The sequence below is a fragment of the Manis pentadactyla genome, chromosome 5 (genome assembly GCF_030020395.1).
Source record: "Manis pentadactyla isolate mManPen7 chromosome 5, mManPen7.hap1, whole genome shotgun sequence".
NCBI classification, from domain to species: domain Eukaryota; kingdom Metazoa; phylum Chordata; class Mammalia; order Pholidota; family Manidae; genus Manis; species Manis pentadactyla.
The window spans coordinates 170,354,523-170,372,963 of record NC_080023.1 but is presented as its reverse complement, the minus strand read 5'-3'; the positions used below and the strand labels follow the sequence as shown (position 1 = coordinate 170,372,963).

General features: G+C 45.6%; 1 protein-coding gene across 5 annotated transcripts in view; it reads right to left on the bottom strand.

Moving 5' to 3' along the window:
* TSHZ2 (teashirt zinc finger homeobox 2) overlaps nucleotides 1-18,441 on the bottom strand; it is a 422,987-nt gene that overhangs the window by 163,950 nt on the left and 240,596 nt on the right. For 2 of the 5 annotated variants that reach the window (XM_036901945.2, XM_057503094.1), the window contains exon 2: nucleotides 11,588-14,666. In XM_036901945.2, the coding sequence (XP_036757840.2) occupies nucleotides 11,596-14,666 (3,071 nt within the window). In that variant the 3' untranslated portion in view covers nucleotides 11,588-11,595. Of the gene's footprint in view, nucleotides 1-4,365; nucleotides 6,219-9,982; nucleotides 14,667-18,441 lie in introns of those variants that run through there. The other 3 variants (XM_036901946.2, XM_036901947.2, XM_036901944.2) reach the window with 3 other exon arrangements.

The following is an 18,441-nucleotide window of genomic DNA, read 5'->3' as shown; positions in this document are numbered from 1 at the left end:
AGAGCCAAACCGGGGCAGCCTGACGCACACACTTCCCCAGTGTTCTCCCCCAAGGGGGCCCACAGCGCTCCGCACCCACATTCCCAAGCCCAGAGCCTGGTCACATTCCGCTGGGCTGGCAGAAACGCTGCCTCGGATTGACATGGGCTGTCGTCTTTTTGGTGATTCCTTGTGAGCCTTAGGACACATTTCTCAATCTCCAAGGAACTTCCCACTTAAACATGGTTGCAAAAAAAAATGAAAGGCAGCCACAGACTAGAATCCCAGCTTCAGGCAAACCTCAACTCAGGTCTGCTGGGGTCCTGGGGATTGCCCAGCACACTGAGGAATTTGTGACTCATCAGCTTGCAACCTCAAACCACCTCTCCCCTTCTGAGTCCCCTTTTCCAGGTCCTGCATTTCTTCCCAGTTAATATCGTGTGGTTACAGATGCCACTTCGCTCGTGGAGATTTATAAGTGATCGCTAACGTTCAGTTTTAATTCCCCATTTCAGATACAGAAGTGCCTCATCGCAGTCATCACAAGGGGCTCTCTCCAGTGATATATAATTTAAAAATTAGCATGAGGACAGAGGAGACTCTGCATTTTTGAACTAGGAACTTAGAGATGCAGAGGTTAAAACTTGATAAGGTGAGCTCGAGGAATTACACGAGTTATTAAGTAAATGCCTCTGTTACATGTTTTTATGACTTCAGAGCTTTTCTAGCATCTTCCAGTTCACTTGCACTTGTCAAAGTGCAAGCCCACAAATGGCATATTCATATTAGGGTGTTTCTCCCCATTGTTAGGAACAGCCTCTAGTTCCTGACACAGACCTTTCCTACATAGACCGCGCTGTCGGAAAGCAAGCAAAGCAGAAAGAAATCCATGCTCTTCTCCGGCAGGAGTCAAACCCACCCGAACAGCAAGGCCAAGAGGAGCTCCTGGCGAGTCTCTGGGGATAGCCTCTGGCGGTGTTTACGGCGTCACTGGCTCTGGGTGGAGGTGGACCCAGAAGACTTTGGACAGTAGACTATGTAGCATGCCCACCTCCAGGGAAGGGGACAGTGACAGTGACAAAGGTGGAAAAAGAAAACAGGTCAAGAGAAAGTGAACTGGTACAAGAAGGGAAGATAGGGTAATAATGTTTTTGCCTGTGGCATGCTTAAGACACTTTGGTACTTATATTGGTTCAACCACTCACGGCCTTGTGACCACATCATTTCCCCGTCTGCTCCAGCATCAAGTGGTTACAATTACGGATTGCAAATTTATTGACATTTGACATCTACATCAGCCTTCCTCTGATCAACAGAACTCTCTGCTGCCAAACTGAATAATTACAGAAGATTTCAGCAGTCATACGGATGCCAAAAAGGTCATTAAATCATCTGGAAAAAACAATGTGTCCCTCCATTTCATCTTGCCAGTAAATCTTCCGTCGAAGTCAGGACCACCTAGTGTGGACGCTCCGAGGAGGGGGCTGAATTACAGAATGGACGGGGGAATTAAATTAGGATTGAAAAATAGGAAGGCGAGCACAGCAGGGACCTTGCGTTTTGTACTTCATAATTCCTGGAGAAGCATAAAAATCGTGGTTTACTTTGATCAAAATGGATTCTTCTTGGGAAACATGCAGTAATGGCGTGTTTGGGGGCTGGGGGTGACCCGGGGAGATGCGGGGAAAGCAGATGTATCTACAGGCCAGCTGGGGCCCCACAATACAAAGCCAAATTTGTCCTGAAGCCCCACGTGTCTTCTTTGTGTGACACCCCTTCTCCTTCCTAGATAAGCATGGTTCTGAGGGGCCTGGAGTCCTCTTGAAGCCCCTGTTCCGTCTCTGTGCTCACCGCCTGCACTGCAGCCCAGGTCACCACCGTATTTCCCCTCACCTTCCCACGGCCACCTCAAGGACCTCCTGCTTCTGCCCTTGACCCCTGTCATCCATTTCATGCTCAGAAGCCAGAGCAGTCTTTGAAAAGATAAAGTAGATCATGCCATCCGCCTGTGTAAACCCCTCCAATGGCTTTTTGTTGGGCTTAGAGGGAAAAAAATCCAAACTTCTTAGGCTATTCTTCAAAGCTCTGACTTGCCTCCTGTGTCCTAGCCAACTCCCCCTACATGCGTGTGAGCACACACACACACACACACACACACACACTCTCATGTCCTGTCCCTCCAGGCCCAGCCTTCAGCCCTCTGGCTTTTCTCCGAATCAGACCTATCACCCCTCTTCCTGTTTTCCTGCCTGGGATGGTTCGCCCTCAATCTGTCACATGCTGACTCCTTCTCCACCTCCTCCTCTGCTTTCCCTGACCCACTATTTAAAGTAGGTGGCCCTGTCACAGTCCCTCACACTATCCCACATTTTCTTGGTAATCCCACATTCTTGGAAATTTCTGTTACTTTTACTTATGGGCTCAGAAAACAGTAGCCTTTAATATTATTGCCAACCAGTGTCCTCTGATTGGCATGTCAGATCTGGGCTTCTCTGACTCTCTGCACTTAGAACAGAGCCTGGCACAGAGCAGGTTCTGCAAAAGCGTGCATTAAAAGACGACAGAATGAAGGTCCCTGATCCTCCAGCCCCAGAAAATGCAGAACAGCTTCACTCCGTCACCTGGAGGCATTTGCTCTGTGCCCCGTAGAAAAGACCATTCTTAACCCTCAGGGCACTGCTAGTCCTCTGGACAAATCATTTTTACCATGGGCTAGGAGTGTTTCTCACCTCCTTAGACCTCTCTGGGCTGTGCAAAACCTGAAGGTCCTTCGCACTGGGTTTCTATTACGTGCTGGGCTCTGAGCTAAAGGACTCATAGGCTTTAACTATTTGATTTGCCTTGTTGATGAGTGACACGGGCATTTTCATTTCACACAGGGGAATGTCAACAGATGCTGTGATTACCTCCTAGATGCCGTTCCTCCCTCCCTCCCCTCTTTGCTTCCTCCCTTCCTTCTCCCTTCCTTCCAACCCTTATCACCAGTGTATGGGGGGCCTAATCCAATGCAACCCCTGCCTTCTGGAGCCGATAGGGGGGTGCCCTCTTCACACCTGGTGTAAACTGGAGGCTCAGGTGAAAGTCAGCTCTACAGAGTCAACTTCAGGGAAATGATGTTCAAATATTTCAATGAAGCAAAGCTTTACTGAACGTCTGTCCCTATGAGGCTCAAAATACAAAAGTCTGTACACCCAGGCAGAAGCCGCCCTGCATGCATCCGCCTCCTCTGTCTGCCGTCCTCTCCCCACCATGCGGTTCTGTCCCACCAAGCGACATGCACGCCCTGGAATGAGCCACCCACTCTGTCTCACTCATGAGGCTCACCCTTGCCACCCCCTCTTTGCACAGCGCTCTCCCCCGTGCACCTGGCTGGCTCCTTTACGTTGTTTTGGACTCGGCCTCGATCTCTGCTTGTTCGGTCAGACTTCCTAGACCCCTCATCTCGCCTGGCTGGGCACCTCCCCTCATGGCGCAGAGGACCGCTAACCCTCAGGGGCACAGCGCCTTTCCGCGGTGATGGGCTCTCAGCACCAGAGGGAGGCCGGTCTTGTGGTCCTCACCACCGCGGTGCCAGTCCTGCCACAGACCCCAGCAGAACACCGACTGTCTGCTGGACGTTCCCGTCCTTGTCCCTCCCCAGTGGCGGTTCTGGAGACTGGAGAGGGGACGTGGCTCCAGCACACTATGGTTGCTGCAGCTCTTCTCCCACTTGTTAGCCACATTCCCCCAGCCTGATTCCAGCGATGCCATATTTGGACAATTACTGGAGTGGCTCTCCTTAACAGAGGATTTCTATGTGCCTGATACTGTATGAAGGGGGCGCTTAGTAGGTTTTCTTTAAATTTTTCCTGTAATGCTAAGCAAGGCCAGCCTTCCTGCTGCCACTTGACAGAAGAGTCAGTTGAGTTTCAGAGAGGGGACGTGACTGGTCCCGGGTCCCGCAGCTCAGATGCAGAGACCCAGCCCCGGGGGGCCCTGGAGCCTAGGGACAGCATTGGAAATTCCTGACTTCCGACACTGCCCAATGGGTCTTCCTTCTCTTCCCAAGGCCTCCCACTTTCCATTCTCTTACATTTCTGGGATGAAGAGGTCCAGGTTGGTTTTCAGGTCTAGGCCAGAGCCAACACCATCCAACAGGGATGCATCCCCATGGTTACCGCACACCAGAGAATCCACAGGAAGGCAGCAAATGGGGAAGTGGGGGCTCCGGCAGGTATGGGGGGAGGAGGGAGTCATAAACAATTAAACATGATAAAATCCTCTGGTGAACAAAAAGAGAATTACTTGACTGTGAAATTGAGTAATGTAGCATTGAAAATAACAACCTAAAACATCATTTTTTTTCCTCTATAGATAAAAAATACCAGATAAAAGCCCGATTTGCTGCAGGGCCCGAGTGGTAGAGAGTGTCTATGTCAAAGATTTGGGCTTCCGGAGTATTTAAACATTTTTTCCCCCTGCCAGTGACTTGTGGACAGAGCTCACTTCTCACACTTTGATGTAACACCCATTAGAATTTAACCCAAGGAATACGGGCAAGGTGCTGGGAGGATTTGGGGCCAAAATTCTGATTTTTGTTAAATCATTCATTTGTCCACATTGGATTTCCAGCTCTGCCACTTACTCACTGTGGGATCTTGTTGATCACTCCACTTCTCTGAGGGCTGGTTTCTTCACCATAAGCTCGGTGTAATCACAGTTCATTCTTTACAGAGTTTAGGATTAAGACGAATTGAGATAATATATGTAAAGGGCCCAGCACAATAGGTGGGACACCGTACATGCTCAATGAATGTTAGTCCCCTGTCCGTATTGATGACGAGGATGGTAGAGTGGACACCGTGCCAGGCGCTGTTTGAAGCACTTCATTTTCTTACCACACTTAATCAACATTGTCATTATTGTTAGCATTTGCACTGAAAACCCAGTGCACATCTTAGCATGGCACAGCCCCTGGTGGGTTTGGACTGCGGCAAGGGGAATTTTGCAAGGTAGCTGGTGGCAGAGTGAGAAAGCGGGATTCAGAGGGCAAGAAATGCCCATTAATGCTACATTCCATCCTTTCTCAAGGGCACCCAAACACATCACCTGATCCTTTCATTTTTATTTTTTACCCCCAGAGCTGTCTCAGTTAAATTGCACCCAGTCTTTCCACATTTCTTCAAATGAAATGACACGATCCAGCCCACAACCCTGATTTAAGCCTTAAGCAGGTGATCCAGCCGGAGACCAGCAGGAGAGGGGAGTTCGTTGCGCACTCACTCTGTGGGCCCATCCCCTGTGCTACCTGTTCCTCAACGGGAACCGGGCCGAAGAGGTAGTGCCTTTACTGCCCCCCATCTCCTGACCCTTTTGTCAGGCTGAACATGGATTATTTCTTTGGGTTTTCACAGCTTCACTCAATTAGCCCAAAAGGAATGCCCTCCACGCCTAAATGTACCATACGTCTCCTGCAAATAGACTACAAAACAAAACAAAGAAATCAATAGAGAAATCAAGACCATTCCAGAACAACCACCCACCAGTGCCTTCCACCTAGTCCTGGATTCCTGGGCTTTGGGAAGTGAATGTTCTCAAGAGTAGCACAAAGTTCTTTAAAACCCCCAAATGTGACGGGCGCCTTCCGCTCCTGGCCTCTCGCTTTCCTTCCAGGTGAGCCTCACGGAACGCGTACACTGGATTTAACAGGAGAACATGACATGCACTGATTTTCAGCAAACTCCTGTTCTTCCAGAGGAAGAGTCAGGCGGGAAGAGGAAAGCACACACCGACTCCTCTTCTATTTTGGTGCCCTTAATGCATTCCCTTATCTCCGTGGCCTACATATCATTTAACAAACTGCCCTGCGATTCTTGCAGGGTGTGGCTTCAAGACTGATTTAAAATCCCCGCATTGCTAAAACTGCATTGTTCTTCATCAAGTTGAGTCATTTTTATGTGAAGTGTCAAGCTCCCTAACAAATAACTCCTGCCAGACAAATCAAGTTCCTCGTCTTAGAGCCGCGGCTAAATAGTTTATAGCTTTAATCTGCTCACCGAGGTGTGCAGTCTATGACAGTAATTATAAATGCAAGGAGAAATTATAGCTGAATGCTTTAACTGCATTAGGAGCCGTTTGATGAACAATCATGAGCGCCTGCTCATTTCCAACAATAGAGGGCAAGTTAGTGTCAATGCATTAGAGAGATTTCAGCTCTGCGTGGCCTTTTCTCCCATTTACCACGGAATGTCACTTGTCTCCTATAAAGTAGAAAAAAAGCGCTGTGGAAAGCTTTAAACTTGATAGTTAAATTTAAAAAAATAGAAAAGACAAAGAGAGAAATGCAGGGGAAACTGTTTATCATTATGACTTCTTTCCCCTGTTTTGTTTGGCGGCAGATTCGGTTTCAAATTAGTTCGTTGAAGGTAACGGCTTGTTTACTTCCTAGGGCCTTAACAAAATTCCTCTTCAAGCCACTTGGCAAAAAAAAAAAATCTTATAGAGAAAGACTCCTTTAAATGAAGGGCAAGTTCAGAACCAGCTGAGGCAGATGTGCTGACGTGTGTGTGTCCCTCCCCAAGATCCTGCCTCCATCTGTATCTACCTAAGCTAATGACACAATTTAGCTCTTTATTTTCCCCTCCTCACTTTCGCAGAAAGACGTTTTTAATTTAGCTGAAGAATTACACAAATGTATTTTAAAGACATAAATCCATATAAAAAATATGAGCTAATTAAAACATTGCAGTCCCTGTCGCTCATGGATTTTCAATTTAGCGAAAGAAAAAAGAATTGCATCTGGTGAAATGAAAAGATGATACTGATGGCAGATTGGAGTAAATGAAAAATAATATTACTCTATATTAAAGCACCAAATTATACATGTCAGGATTGAGCATTCAGAAGTCCAAATGAGGGGAGAAAGTGCAACAAAGATAGAGATGCACTGATGCGCAAGGGGAGCTCAGCCAGATCACTCGGATAAAATGAAAACATTCAGAGAGACGGAGCGTTTGTTTCTTGCTACGTTACAAATTCTGGAGTCTCGTGGCTGGCCCTGTTTCCAAATTCTCATTTTGCTACAGCAAAATTGAGAGTCAGGATGAGGATTAAAAAAAAAAATCATACATATATTTTTTCACTGGGGTTTGGGTCATTTCTTAGTTTGGACACTGTATGGTGCATCTATAATAACTTGACCAAACAAGGGAATTACAATCGAGTGTGGATGCTTGACTGTATCCTGCAGGTCAGGACTAGGCTCCTGACTTGTAATACTTGGTTTGTAGTTGGAGATTCCAGGAGGCCCAGGAGAGGCAGTGCTCATATCAGTGCTTCAGCCATGTTTTATTGTTGGGTACACATCTGGCCTTGAGAAACACCTAGAAACCATCAGGCAAGGTGGCCAAAGAAAGAAGAAAGCTGATGAGTGTTGGGCAGTCCTGGATTCGAGTCCCACCTCTATACTTAAGGTATGTTTTCGTGCAAATCATGAAACCCTTTGAGTTCTGCACACAGTCAAGATGATATGAATATCCACACTTGGCTCATAGGAAGAGGCCAGGAAGTGGTAGTTTTGCCATCATTGCTGTCATTATAATCAAATGGCAGGTTGAAATCAAATTAGCTCAACCTAGGAAGAATCTATAAGTCCTAAACATGTTAGGTGAGGCTGAAGAACATGGTAGAGGCCTATAGAGACTTTCCAGAACTAATTTTCCTTGTGAACTTACTAGGTACCAGGCTTTATGGAAAAGAACTGTGTACATTCACTTAAATCTCATAACTTTCCTTCGAGGGGAGGATTATGTCCACATAAAGAGGGGACTGGGCAGATGCCGCTCCTGCCTGCTCCATTCAGCCTTTACCCCAGAGCTGCCCATTGACGTGTCTGCCACTAGCCCCAAAGACAGACTCTTGCCCTGGTCACTGTCTCCCTCCCTGGGATTGGCACAGAGCGTGGCATGGCATGATGGCTTTCTAGACAGGTGAGATGGGTGAGTGAGGCTCAGAGATCGTGGGATTTCTCTCTGCCTCTTTTTCCTCCCTTGTTACATGGTTAAATCAAGCCCTACCTCATAGGGCTGTTTGTGAGAATAAAGTGACATAGTGTTTTTGAGGTACTCGCCACTCGCCCAGCACCTGTGCCTACCATAATCAGCAGGCTGCTTGCTGGCTCACCATTATCTGTCCATTGCTAAATAGAAACTGGTGTGCAGTAAAAGCACAACCAATATTTGTCGAAAGATGAAAGAAACATAGAGAGGGAAGACAAGAGGAAGGAAGGAGGGAGAGAGCGAGGGTGGAATATTTATTTACTGGAAGAGGGAATGCTTGATGCTTCCTGTAGACATCGATTAGGTCAGCTGATTCTGCTCTTTCCAGGTGCCATATAATCCCTGTCATTAGGGTTGCCAGATTTAGCAAATAAAAAATACAGAATTCCCAGTTAAATTTCAATCTCAGATAAACAACGAATACCTTTAATTTAGTACAAATATGGCCCATTCTCTGTTTGGAACATGCTTATTCTAAAAACTTTTTTATCTGAAATTCTAATTTAACTGGACATCCTATATTTTATTTGGCAACTTTACATTCTGTTCACCCTGAACGTGTATTTTTATCAAATCATCCACAACATAGGTGGCAGCTTATGGGACTAGAATTCATTCTGGCTACCAGTTTGCAGGCTAGCTGTGCTGCTAAACTTGTACAGTATATTGCAGGGTAATGACTATAATTTCAAGCCCTTATGCGTTTTAGACTCATTGACTTGCCCTTTGTTTAATTTCTGTTATTCAAGAGCATGTGGTTTTTAAAGATATACACAAATACCTATTGAAATTGTTGTAGATGATTAGGCCCCCCCAATAAGGATGCATGTTTAATATTTTCTAATTAATTTTGAATGAACAGTTGCATTTAATATTTGGCAGAGCACTTTGCAGGATTTAAGACATATCCAAGAAAGGAAAGAGAACTGAGGTCAAAATTTGCGTCCTAGAACATAGATCTGGTAAAGCTCCCAAACAGTGCATAAAATCTTGACCATGTTTTCTAAAACATCGTATCATTTTGTGTTGTTGTACATACCAAGTAATGTTAGAGTTCCAGATAATAGTCATCTCATTTTGTGGTCATTTAAATATATACATATACGCATAGCTCTGAGCAGTTGGCAAGGTACTGCATGAACGTTGTTCTGAAAGAGGGCCTAGAGGGTGCAGGGTTTCCCTACATACCAAAGCATCACAAGGCCACCGCTGTGCAGATGTGGGAGCCCTTTAGGCAGACTGGAGTATTTTTAGTATTAACACAAACACACCAAGTACCTGTGCCAGTTTTTGTATCTACCCAACATACATACAGTCCCGTGGCTTTCCTGCAATCCCCCCTCAGAATCTCAGCATCACAGTGTCTATGCACAGGGGAGCTTTGCTTTCATATAATTATATAACTGTAATATGGTGCTTCAAAGGTCCAAGTCAGAAATAGTCTGTGTAAATGCAGAGAGGAGAAAACAGCTCATCTCTCTGTACACTTAACAGGTTTGTAAGTTATCTCCTGTGCAGGTTTTCCCCAGTTATCGGTTTACCTTTGCTTACCTAGAACAGGTATGCACGTTTTAGGTTTTGACTAAGGGTTTTTTCTCCCTTCTATTTACATACTGCAATGCTGTAACAATATGATTTTTGAAGTGATTAGAAACTTAACAGGTGGAATATCCATCTTCATTGTAGCACAAATAAACTTTACCTATTTGTCCTCTTCACCACGGCTTTGACCTACCACTATGGGTTTGGAAACCTCTTCTCTCTGGCTATTCTGTATATAGCCACCTCTTTTCTTTAAGTACCAGAAAAGTGTAAGAGCAAGTTACAAGAAAATTTAAAATGTTATGCAGTAAGCAAATAGGAAGTTGCCAACCCCCAGCTCATGTATAGACTGAATAGATGCATTTTGGCTTTTCTTTCAGTTGTGTAAGCTAAACAAGTTATGCTTGGAAAGTAAGAGATGAATCTGCTAGTAACACATTTTAATGACCATGATAAAAGCATGCAAACAAAACAATCATCTGTATTTGGGCCCAGACAGCCATGAGGTTGGTGTCCCCCTTCATCAGAAGCTCTTAGACCTTCTCATGGAGGGACCAGTGCCAGACTTTAACCCTTTATTCCATATTGGCCACCCTTCCACTCAATAAACTTCCCTGTCTGATGAGAAGTGAGCCTGAAGCCACATGTAGAAATACCCATCTCCACCTGGAACTCTGCAAGTGCACATACCTGCGGCTTAATCTAAAAGTCTCCCATTTCAAAACAAATGCTCTGATGGCAGGAGCTGGGCTGTCAACTTATATAACTTCTATATGTAAGTTATATATATAACTTATAAGTAGGGCTCGTAAGTTATATTTAGCTGTTCATATCCTACTGCAAATTAACCAGAAGAGCTCACCTGTAACCTAGCATGACATCAGCTGGACAGGAAAGTGTGGAAGGTGTAAGTCAGGTTATCCCATTTGGGGTGCGGCCAGAGGCAGAGGAAACCCGACTATGTGTGAGGGTCCCTAGCATGTGGGGAGAGAACAGGAAGCAGAAAAAATATGAAAGGAAAATAATGGGGATTTAAGACCCAGCCTTGAGAACATTTGAAAATGCCTAGTGTGACCCGTTTGCTGAGGTATTTGACTTAGGTCTCTGTCCTCTTTCCTGGGGGTGACACAGAGGCTGGGCACCAGTGACAATATAAGGCACAGAACTTCTGTGATGCATAATGCAAATTATCTTGAAGCTGTGAGACCCCATGTGCACTGCCTACGGGTGAGCAGAAAGTCGTTTGTTGCTTTATGTAAAATAAAATCTCAAGGGCGTGCACTGTGTCTATCTCTGTTAAAGGCACGCTCTGACAGTAGTCAACCCTACAGAAAACCCACAGGTGAGAGAAGAGACTAAGCTTCGTCTTTCACCTCAATGTTCTGCAGAGAAGAGTGCTTTTCTACCATCTGACTACAGGGTGGGTGCTTTTTCATAGGAAACCTAAGGGAGGAAATGAACAGAGGGAAGGAAGTGGCAGGGAGCCACTGCTGCAAGTAAGCTGCAAAAAGCATCAATTACACATAATAATACTAAAGACAACTTTAAACTATTCATGAGCTGATCAAGAAATCTCTGTAGAGTGGCTGCCCCCAGGAACTCTACGATATTTATACTGTTGCTCACCCTTTTATCACCTTGTAAGGCATTAGCATTGCCATGGGAAGGTGAGGGGGGTGAAATGGGACAGGGAGGGAAGTTTGTCCTTATCGATGAAAATTAAGGGTAGTCTTGGCTGGACCTTGAAAGTCAGGCCTTGGGTTACTAAGGGGATCAGGTATCAGAAAGCAGGAGTCTGTGAACTCCATCCCTCTAAACCCATTTTATTCTATCCGCCAACTCTAACCTGAAGAGATTGAGAGAATCGCTAGGACATACCATGTGCTGGACTTCCATACAAATAAGTCCTAGTCTAGCAAGCTGCCGTCCTATTGGTACTGGGAGACGTTAGCTCCCTCTAAACAGACCCATCTCCCTTCAGGAAGCTCCTCACAAGGCTACTGTCCCGATCACCTGGGAGAAACCCGTACCTGCAGAGCTATTCTTCATCCACGTCTGTTACAAACTGTGAATGGTGTTCGGGTGACTTGCTGTGCGTTTTGCTTAGGTGGAGTTTTACTGCATGTTTGCTCACAAATGTCCGACAGCACAACTTACACTTGAATTTAGAGTCTGTGTCCTCTTCACCAGCTATTGTTTCTGGAGACCTCTGAGCCGAAGACACCCGGGAGATCTCTTGCTCCACTTTGCTTTGCTGTTCCACGGCCATGCGGGTCATGTCCTTCATTTGGAAACCCAGGTGAGATTCTAAGTGACTGATGTAGGTGGAAGGGGTTCTAAATTGGGAGGCACAGTCACTACAATAAAAGATCGGGTGTCCTTTGTCCATGTTCTTCAGAAATTTTGTCCCGCCTGTCTTCCTAAGTTGGTACTTGACGTTCGCCAGCCAGTGGCTGATGGTTGTCATGGAGAGTCCCGTAAACTTTGAGATCTGCATTCTCTCTTGTGGGCCCAGATCGGACAGCAGGTATTTGCCCTCCGAGGTTTGGAAGAGGCTGGAGGCAAACTGAGCCTGCAAGATCAGAAGATGCTGAGGGTTCCAGTTGGACTGCCGCCCTTTTCTTTTGTGCAAAGTTGAGACTTCGCTGGAGACATCCTCAAAGCGCCTGACATCCATTTCCAGTTTCATGGGAGGTACCCTCGAGGAAGCAGCAGGTTTTGGGGTGGTGGCTTTGGGGAGGACTTTGACCATGTCAGCGATGTCAGACAGGGCGTGCTTCTGAGGTGGGGACGTACAGGATTGTGCTTGCGAGGACTCGGCTTTCTTGCTTTTGGACTTGGTCAGGTCGATAGGCTGATCGTTGTTCTCAAACAGGTAGCGCCTAGACACACTGGCTGGCCTTGTGGAGGCAGGACTCAAAACCTGTTTGTCCGTGACACTGAGATTCGACTTGTGAAAAAGAGAAATTGTGCTTGAACTTGGGCTGGAGCAGGAAGGAGAGCACAAGGGTTCCGTGGCTTTGCCCAGGTGATTGTTCAGGACGGACTGCAGGGCGCTGAGTGGGTTGATGCATGGCAGGGCTGGGGCGTGGCCGGGGAGGGCACAGCCATTGCTGAGAGAAGAGGTTGGCTCCAGGGGCTGGGCTCTCTCTTTCTCCCCACCCTCCTTCATCAGCTTGTCCTCCTCCTTCGGGACACAAGGCTCAGCCCTTTTGCCTTCTGAAGGGGTCTCACTTTTGGAGAAAGAATCCCCCTCACTATGGCTGAAAGATGATGCCACATCTTCGTGGGGACTTTCTTTCCCACACTCCTTGGCAGTTTCATCTTTGTCTTCTGGCTCCTTCTTGACTTGAGTGTATGGGGCCAGGCTCGTGGGCACAGACACCAGTGGCATTACCTTCCACTTCGGTGCAATTGGCCTCAACTTGTTGGCAAGATTTGGTCGAATCTGTAGTACCTGGGACCCCATGGGCAAGGATGGCTTGGTGCCCTCTGACAGCTGGTAGGCCGCATGGATGCTGGGGTATGCGCTCCAGCTGGGAGCCCCGTTTTGGGCTTTGTTGATGGCTGTGGTAACAGTATTTTCCAATGACTTCAGAATGTCCCCTCCACCCTTTGAGCCATCCTCCAAGTCCTCCTCCCTTAGGTACTGGTATTTAATCGTAGGGTCTAAGGGCTTTTGCAGAGGGTCTTCATATTCCTCGCTCTTCATGACTTTCTCATCCCTGTTGATATCCTCTGGTTTTTCTTTTTTGCTTTCTTTCTTTAACTCAGTTGTAGAGGCTGTACAGTCCGGAGCTGAGTTACTTGATGGCTTGGGAGCCAGAGAATCACTGGTTGGGGCGTCTGACAAAGACTGCATTTTCTCCACAGCCAGTGGATCCAACACTAGCTGCTTCCCTTTCTTGGAGGCAGAGCTGGTGACCTTAAGAAAGTGACCTGTGACCATCATGTGGGTGGTGAGCTGCTGCAAGGTATCATGGGAGCTGCCACACTCCATACACTTTAAGATCTGGGACTTGCAGGCCTCAAACTGCCAGGTGTAGCTGGCGCCGTTCTGGTAGCCATAGCGATTGTTGGAGGACAGCTGCAAGCTGGCGCTTTTCTGAGAAGAAAACGAGTCTGCAAATGACCCTGTGGTGGAATCGGGGGAGCACGGCCGATTGACATCGAAGACGCGTTTCTTCGCCGGAGTGACCATTTTTGATGAAATGGTTGGTACTGGCTCCTTCAAAGGCACTTTTTGGTAATGTTTTGTTTTTATCATGTGGACGCTCAAGTCTTGGAGGGAATCAAAGGAGTCGCCACAAAACATGCATTTCAGAACCTTTTGAGCATCCTCCTTGTCCATGTCCTGGAAAGCCCTTTTCCGGGGCTTTGAATAGCTCGTGGGTCTAAGCTTGTCCTTTTTGCGGTTGTCATCTTGGTAGTGGCCCGACTCGTTCATGTGCACAGTCAGCTCGACCAAGGTGTCGTAGGCGGCACTGCACTGCCGGCACCGGAATCTGCTGGCCCCGGTGAAGACGGTGCCGCACATCTTACTGCTCTGCCGGTACAGCTGGACCGAGCTGAACAGGCTGGGCTTGGACACGGATCTGGACGGCAAGTTCTGCTGCAGGCTTTTGGACAGAGCATCTTGGTGCCAATCAAAATCAGTCTTGCTGCTGCCATTTCGGGTGTCACAATTCCGCCTCTCGCTGTTGGACAGCTTGAAGCCCAGACCCAGGCCCGACCAGTAGGAATCGGACAAGATGTTGGCGTAGACAGCAGTCATCTTATCCATGCAATTGTGGGCTTCGTTTGGGAGCTTGGGCTGCACGCTTGCGTTCTTGTCCGAGGCATCTCGGCCGCAGATGCTCTTGACGTCTGACACCTGATCACTGGCATCGCTCAGCAGAGACTCATTCTCGGCATCCTGATTGGACAGATGACTTCCGGGAGAGTTCTGATAGCTGAAGCAGGCTTTCTGCTCCGCGCCTGTTTCTAGCTCCTCGTCTGTCGCTGGGTCATTGCTGCCCTGAAGCTGAGCTACTGAGCCACTGTCTTCTTCTTCCTCTTCTTCTTCTTTTAATCCCTCCTCTTCCTTCAGCTGCTCCTCCTGGGCATAGCCTGTAAGAGAAGAAGAGATGAAATAATAGTCACGGGTTACGTATGCCATCCCAACATCCCCACTTAGACTAAGTGCTTCCCACATGGAATTGAACAGCAACTTAATCTATACTTTGGTGAACTGCAAGCAAAGGATACAGGAAAAGCCAAATGATGTTTTTTTGTGCTATCTAATGCCTTTTTTTAAGTTGTCAGGGGTCATAAGTCTTTATAAATGCCTAGAATCCCAGGTTAATGATTTTCATGTGTAAGGAATATCACTCTAATGCCTCTATAATGGGGCAGTCACTAAATTCATGTGCATGACTTTCAGGAAAGCTCAAGTGAAATTCAAATCCTATTAAAGATATAGCTCTACAGAGAAGGACGCTGGCTCAAAAGAAAACTAAGACTTGACCCTTGGCACCTCCATGATAAGGTTTATCAAGACACTTGGATATATTGGCATCCAATCATCTTAAATGATTTTTGAGTGCTCCAAAGTAATTTGGATACACAGTTATTGTATTTTTGATAGTCAGTGTCTTTTGTTATAGCATTTTTATTTGTAGAGGGTCACACAGCAGGAAAAGAGATTATTGAGTATTGAATAAGATCTTCCACTGAGAGCTGAAAAATTATGTAAGTTTGGCAAATACAATGATTTTAAAATAATAGCAAATGGGATTAGAATGAGAGATTTGGGGACTGTCCTATTATTTTCAAACAGGTTTATGAAGACCTTGTCAGGCAGGGCTGAAAATGCCCTCTCGATCTTGTGCCTGTAATTTCAAATGCTCTGTGATTTGTGGGTACCCGTCATGAGATGCCAATTATACATTTGATTTGTAGATGCAAAATGCTGTTGGGGATGCATGCTTTCCCTTCTCTGAAAGGATTTAGGACCAGTAATTGCATAGGGAAAATGAAGGCTTGAGAGAGCGGGTGCAAAGAGAATTAATGGGCAAATATCCATCAATGGAGATGGGGAAAGTGACTATTTATGCTCATGTGCTCATTTTCTTCACCTGGCCTTTTCAGAGCCATGCGGATAAAATGCAACCAAACAAGTCCCAAAGCAAGGGAGATTTCAGTCTTGGATCTGCAAGGCCTATGTGATCTTAATGCAACATTTTCCTCATGAGCTTCTGTCTCCCCTCTTAGTGGGTATTTGGGAGAAACCACAGGGCAGAGCTCTTATTGCAATTCACCAGGGATAAAACTTGGAAAGGAGTGATGAGTGATTGTGCCCTGGAGGTCTGTCCTCAAGGCATTCAGAGAGTTAGGAGAGAGGGTGTTAGGAATAAGGCAGCTGCAGCCAGGAACTCCGAAGGCTCTTGCTGCTACTACTGAAGAATATTTACGAGCAATCACTATCTCCTAGGAGCTATGCTAATCATTCCAATACATTCTTTCATCTCATATAATATCCACAGAAAGAAGGAACTATTATAATTTTCATTTCACATATGGGAAAACTGAGTCTTTAAGGTTAAGAAGCCAAGGCCACCGGCTAATATCACAGAGTTATGTCATGAGCCCAACCTGTTGCCTGAGAGAATTCATGGTTTTAACCAGTAGGCTCCACTCTCTTTCTGTTACCAACAGAATGAATAAGAAACTTGCACAGATGCAAAGGTTAAAGGCTAAGCAGTGGAATTTGACTGAAATGTCACTAAAAAGGTAATCACTTCAGAGGGGAGAATTACGGGAATACTGGAGACAAGAGCCCATGATTTGAAGGGCATGATACCGTAAAACAAGATGAAAAATCCAGTATTGCCACAAGTTTGGTAGCTGTGTTTGTTATTCTATTGCTACTAGAGCTATGTCCTTGCTTTCCTAGCAAGTTGGTGAGTAGATTTTTCATTAAAACTGGTGGTGGTCTCCAGTTTCATAAATTGATTTGAAGAAACAAAAGTTACTCAATCTAATCAAACAACCCTTAATAAGTGGTCACTACTTGTAAGAGAACTCTAGTTTAAAATAACTGAATGACTGAATTAGACCACTGGGCCTTCCCATCATCACTGCATTTTCTTTTTACTGGACTAATTTGTATGTTTGCAAATTAGTATTTGGTATGTATGTTATTCATACCTTTAAGTCCAAGGAGAAAGTCTGTTATAATATAATAAATAGGCCAAGCAAAAGACACCAAAGAACCAGGTAAATTTTACCAATCAAACAGGGTCACTTTTAAGAATTAAAAGGATTTTATTAAACATACACTGGGACAACACACAATAGCTGAACTGTTCCAGACTAAGACATATAGTCACCACACCCAAGGCAATATGATCACAACAACAAAGAAAATGTGTATACACATACACATGTACACACCTAAACACACAGAGCAGCACAGAGCAAGCCAAGAAATCTAGGGGCAAAAAAGAGGACTTTCTGTCATTACAATTGGTTAAGGGTGTTGCCAGGTTTTTTATATCTCTCTATTTTCAGTGCCTAATATAGGACTTGACACTTAGTAGGAAATAGGAAGTTATTTTGCATGTGTGTTGAGGAAATATACATGCATGCTTGCATACACGGGGGTATGTACTTGCCCATGTGTGCACAGACACACAAATACACACACACACACACACACACACACACAGAATCTGCCCAGACAATGGAGTCATTTTCACACAAGGAAATAAAGGAGTGTTCTATTTTTCTGCTGACATTTGGAAGCTGAGCTTTCCGGACCAGCTCAACTTCACAATCTACTTCGTCCTTCTAAATGGATTCCCCAGAAGAAAAGTCAGAGACAGCAAACATCTCCCCCCACCAGTACAGATAAAATTTTCTGCTTAATTAGGCATTGACATGTTTACTATAACCTTTACAGAAGAGTAACTCGTGCTGAGAGACCCTTTTTGTCTGTTTTCTTCTGCAGAACAGACCAAATCTCACACACCCGGTAAGGTAACACATTGAAAAGCCTCATAAAAAAAGTGCCAAAGCATCCGTCAAAGTGAGTGTATTTTAACGATGGCTGAGGGTTCCAAGGAGTTTTTAAAAACACATTTAATATTATACATTTAAAACTGTTCACTTAAATGATTTTGTTTGCCACCGACAGTTGATGGGAGAGAGGGAAGACAGGCAGAATAGGGGTGATCTGGGTATATAATGAGTATCTGTCTCCCTCTCTATCGATGATTTGTTTAATGAGATTGCATCATGTGTAAATCTTGGAAAAGTGGATGAGTGGCAAGTTTATTCTAATGCATACTTATTTAACAAAAGAAAGTGATCACAATTATGCCAAGGCACAATAAAAAGAACTGTTCTCTGTAGAATCTTCTTGTTGATTTGGGGTTGAAGATCTAAGTTTGTGGTGGCAAACATCTCCCTTTCCAACCTAAATTTCAAATTCCATCCCGCACCCCTGCCTGGCTCTGACCATATGCATTTTCCCCATTCCCGGGACAGCTAATTCTCAAGCAAACCCTCTCCGTTCTGTGTCTAAATGCCACTCATGTGACCATTTCTCCTTCACTCCAGGCACACAGCTCTGACTGAGCCACCATCATTGTTCACCACGGTGTTGAAATGGGCTTCCTGCCTCAGTTTCCTCCAGTCTGTTCTCCAGAGAAATGCTAGAATATTCTTTGTTAAAGGTATTGGGTGGCAACATTGCCCTGTTTTAACTCCGACAATGTCCTTCTGCTGAGCTTGCAATGAAATTCAAACCCTTAGCTTGGTCTATGTCCCTGAGAGCTTGTGGGGTTTGGCCCCCACCTCCACACTTTACCACTCAGAACTCATGCCCCGTGCCTAAGGCACA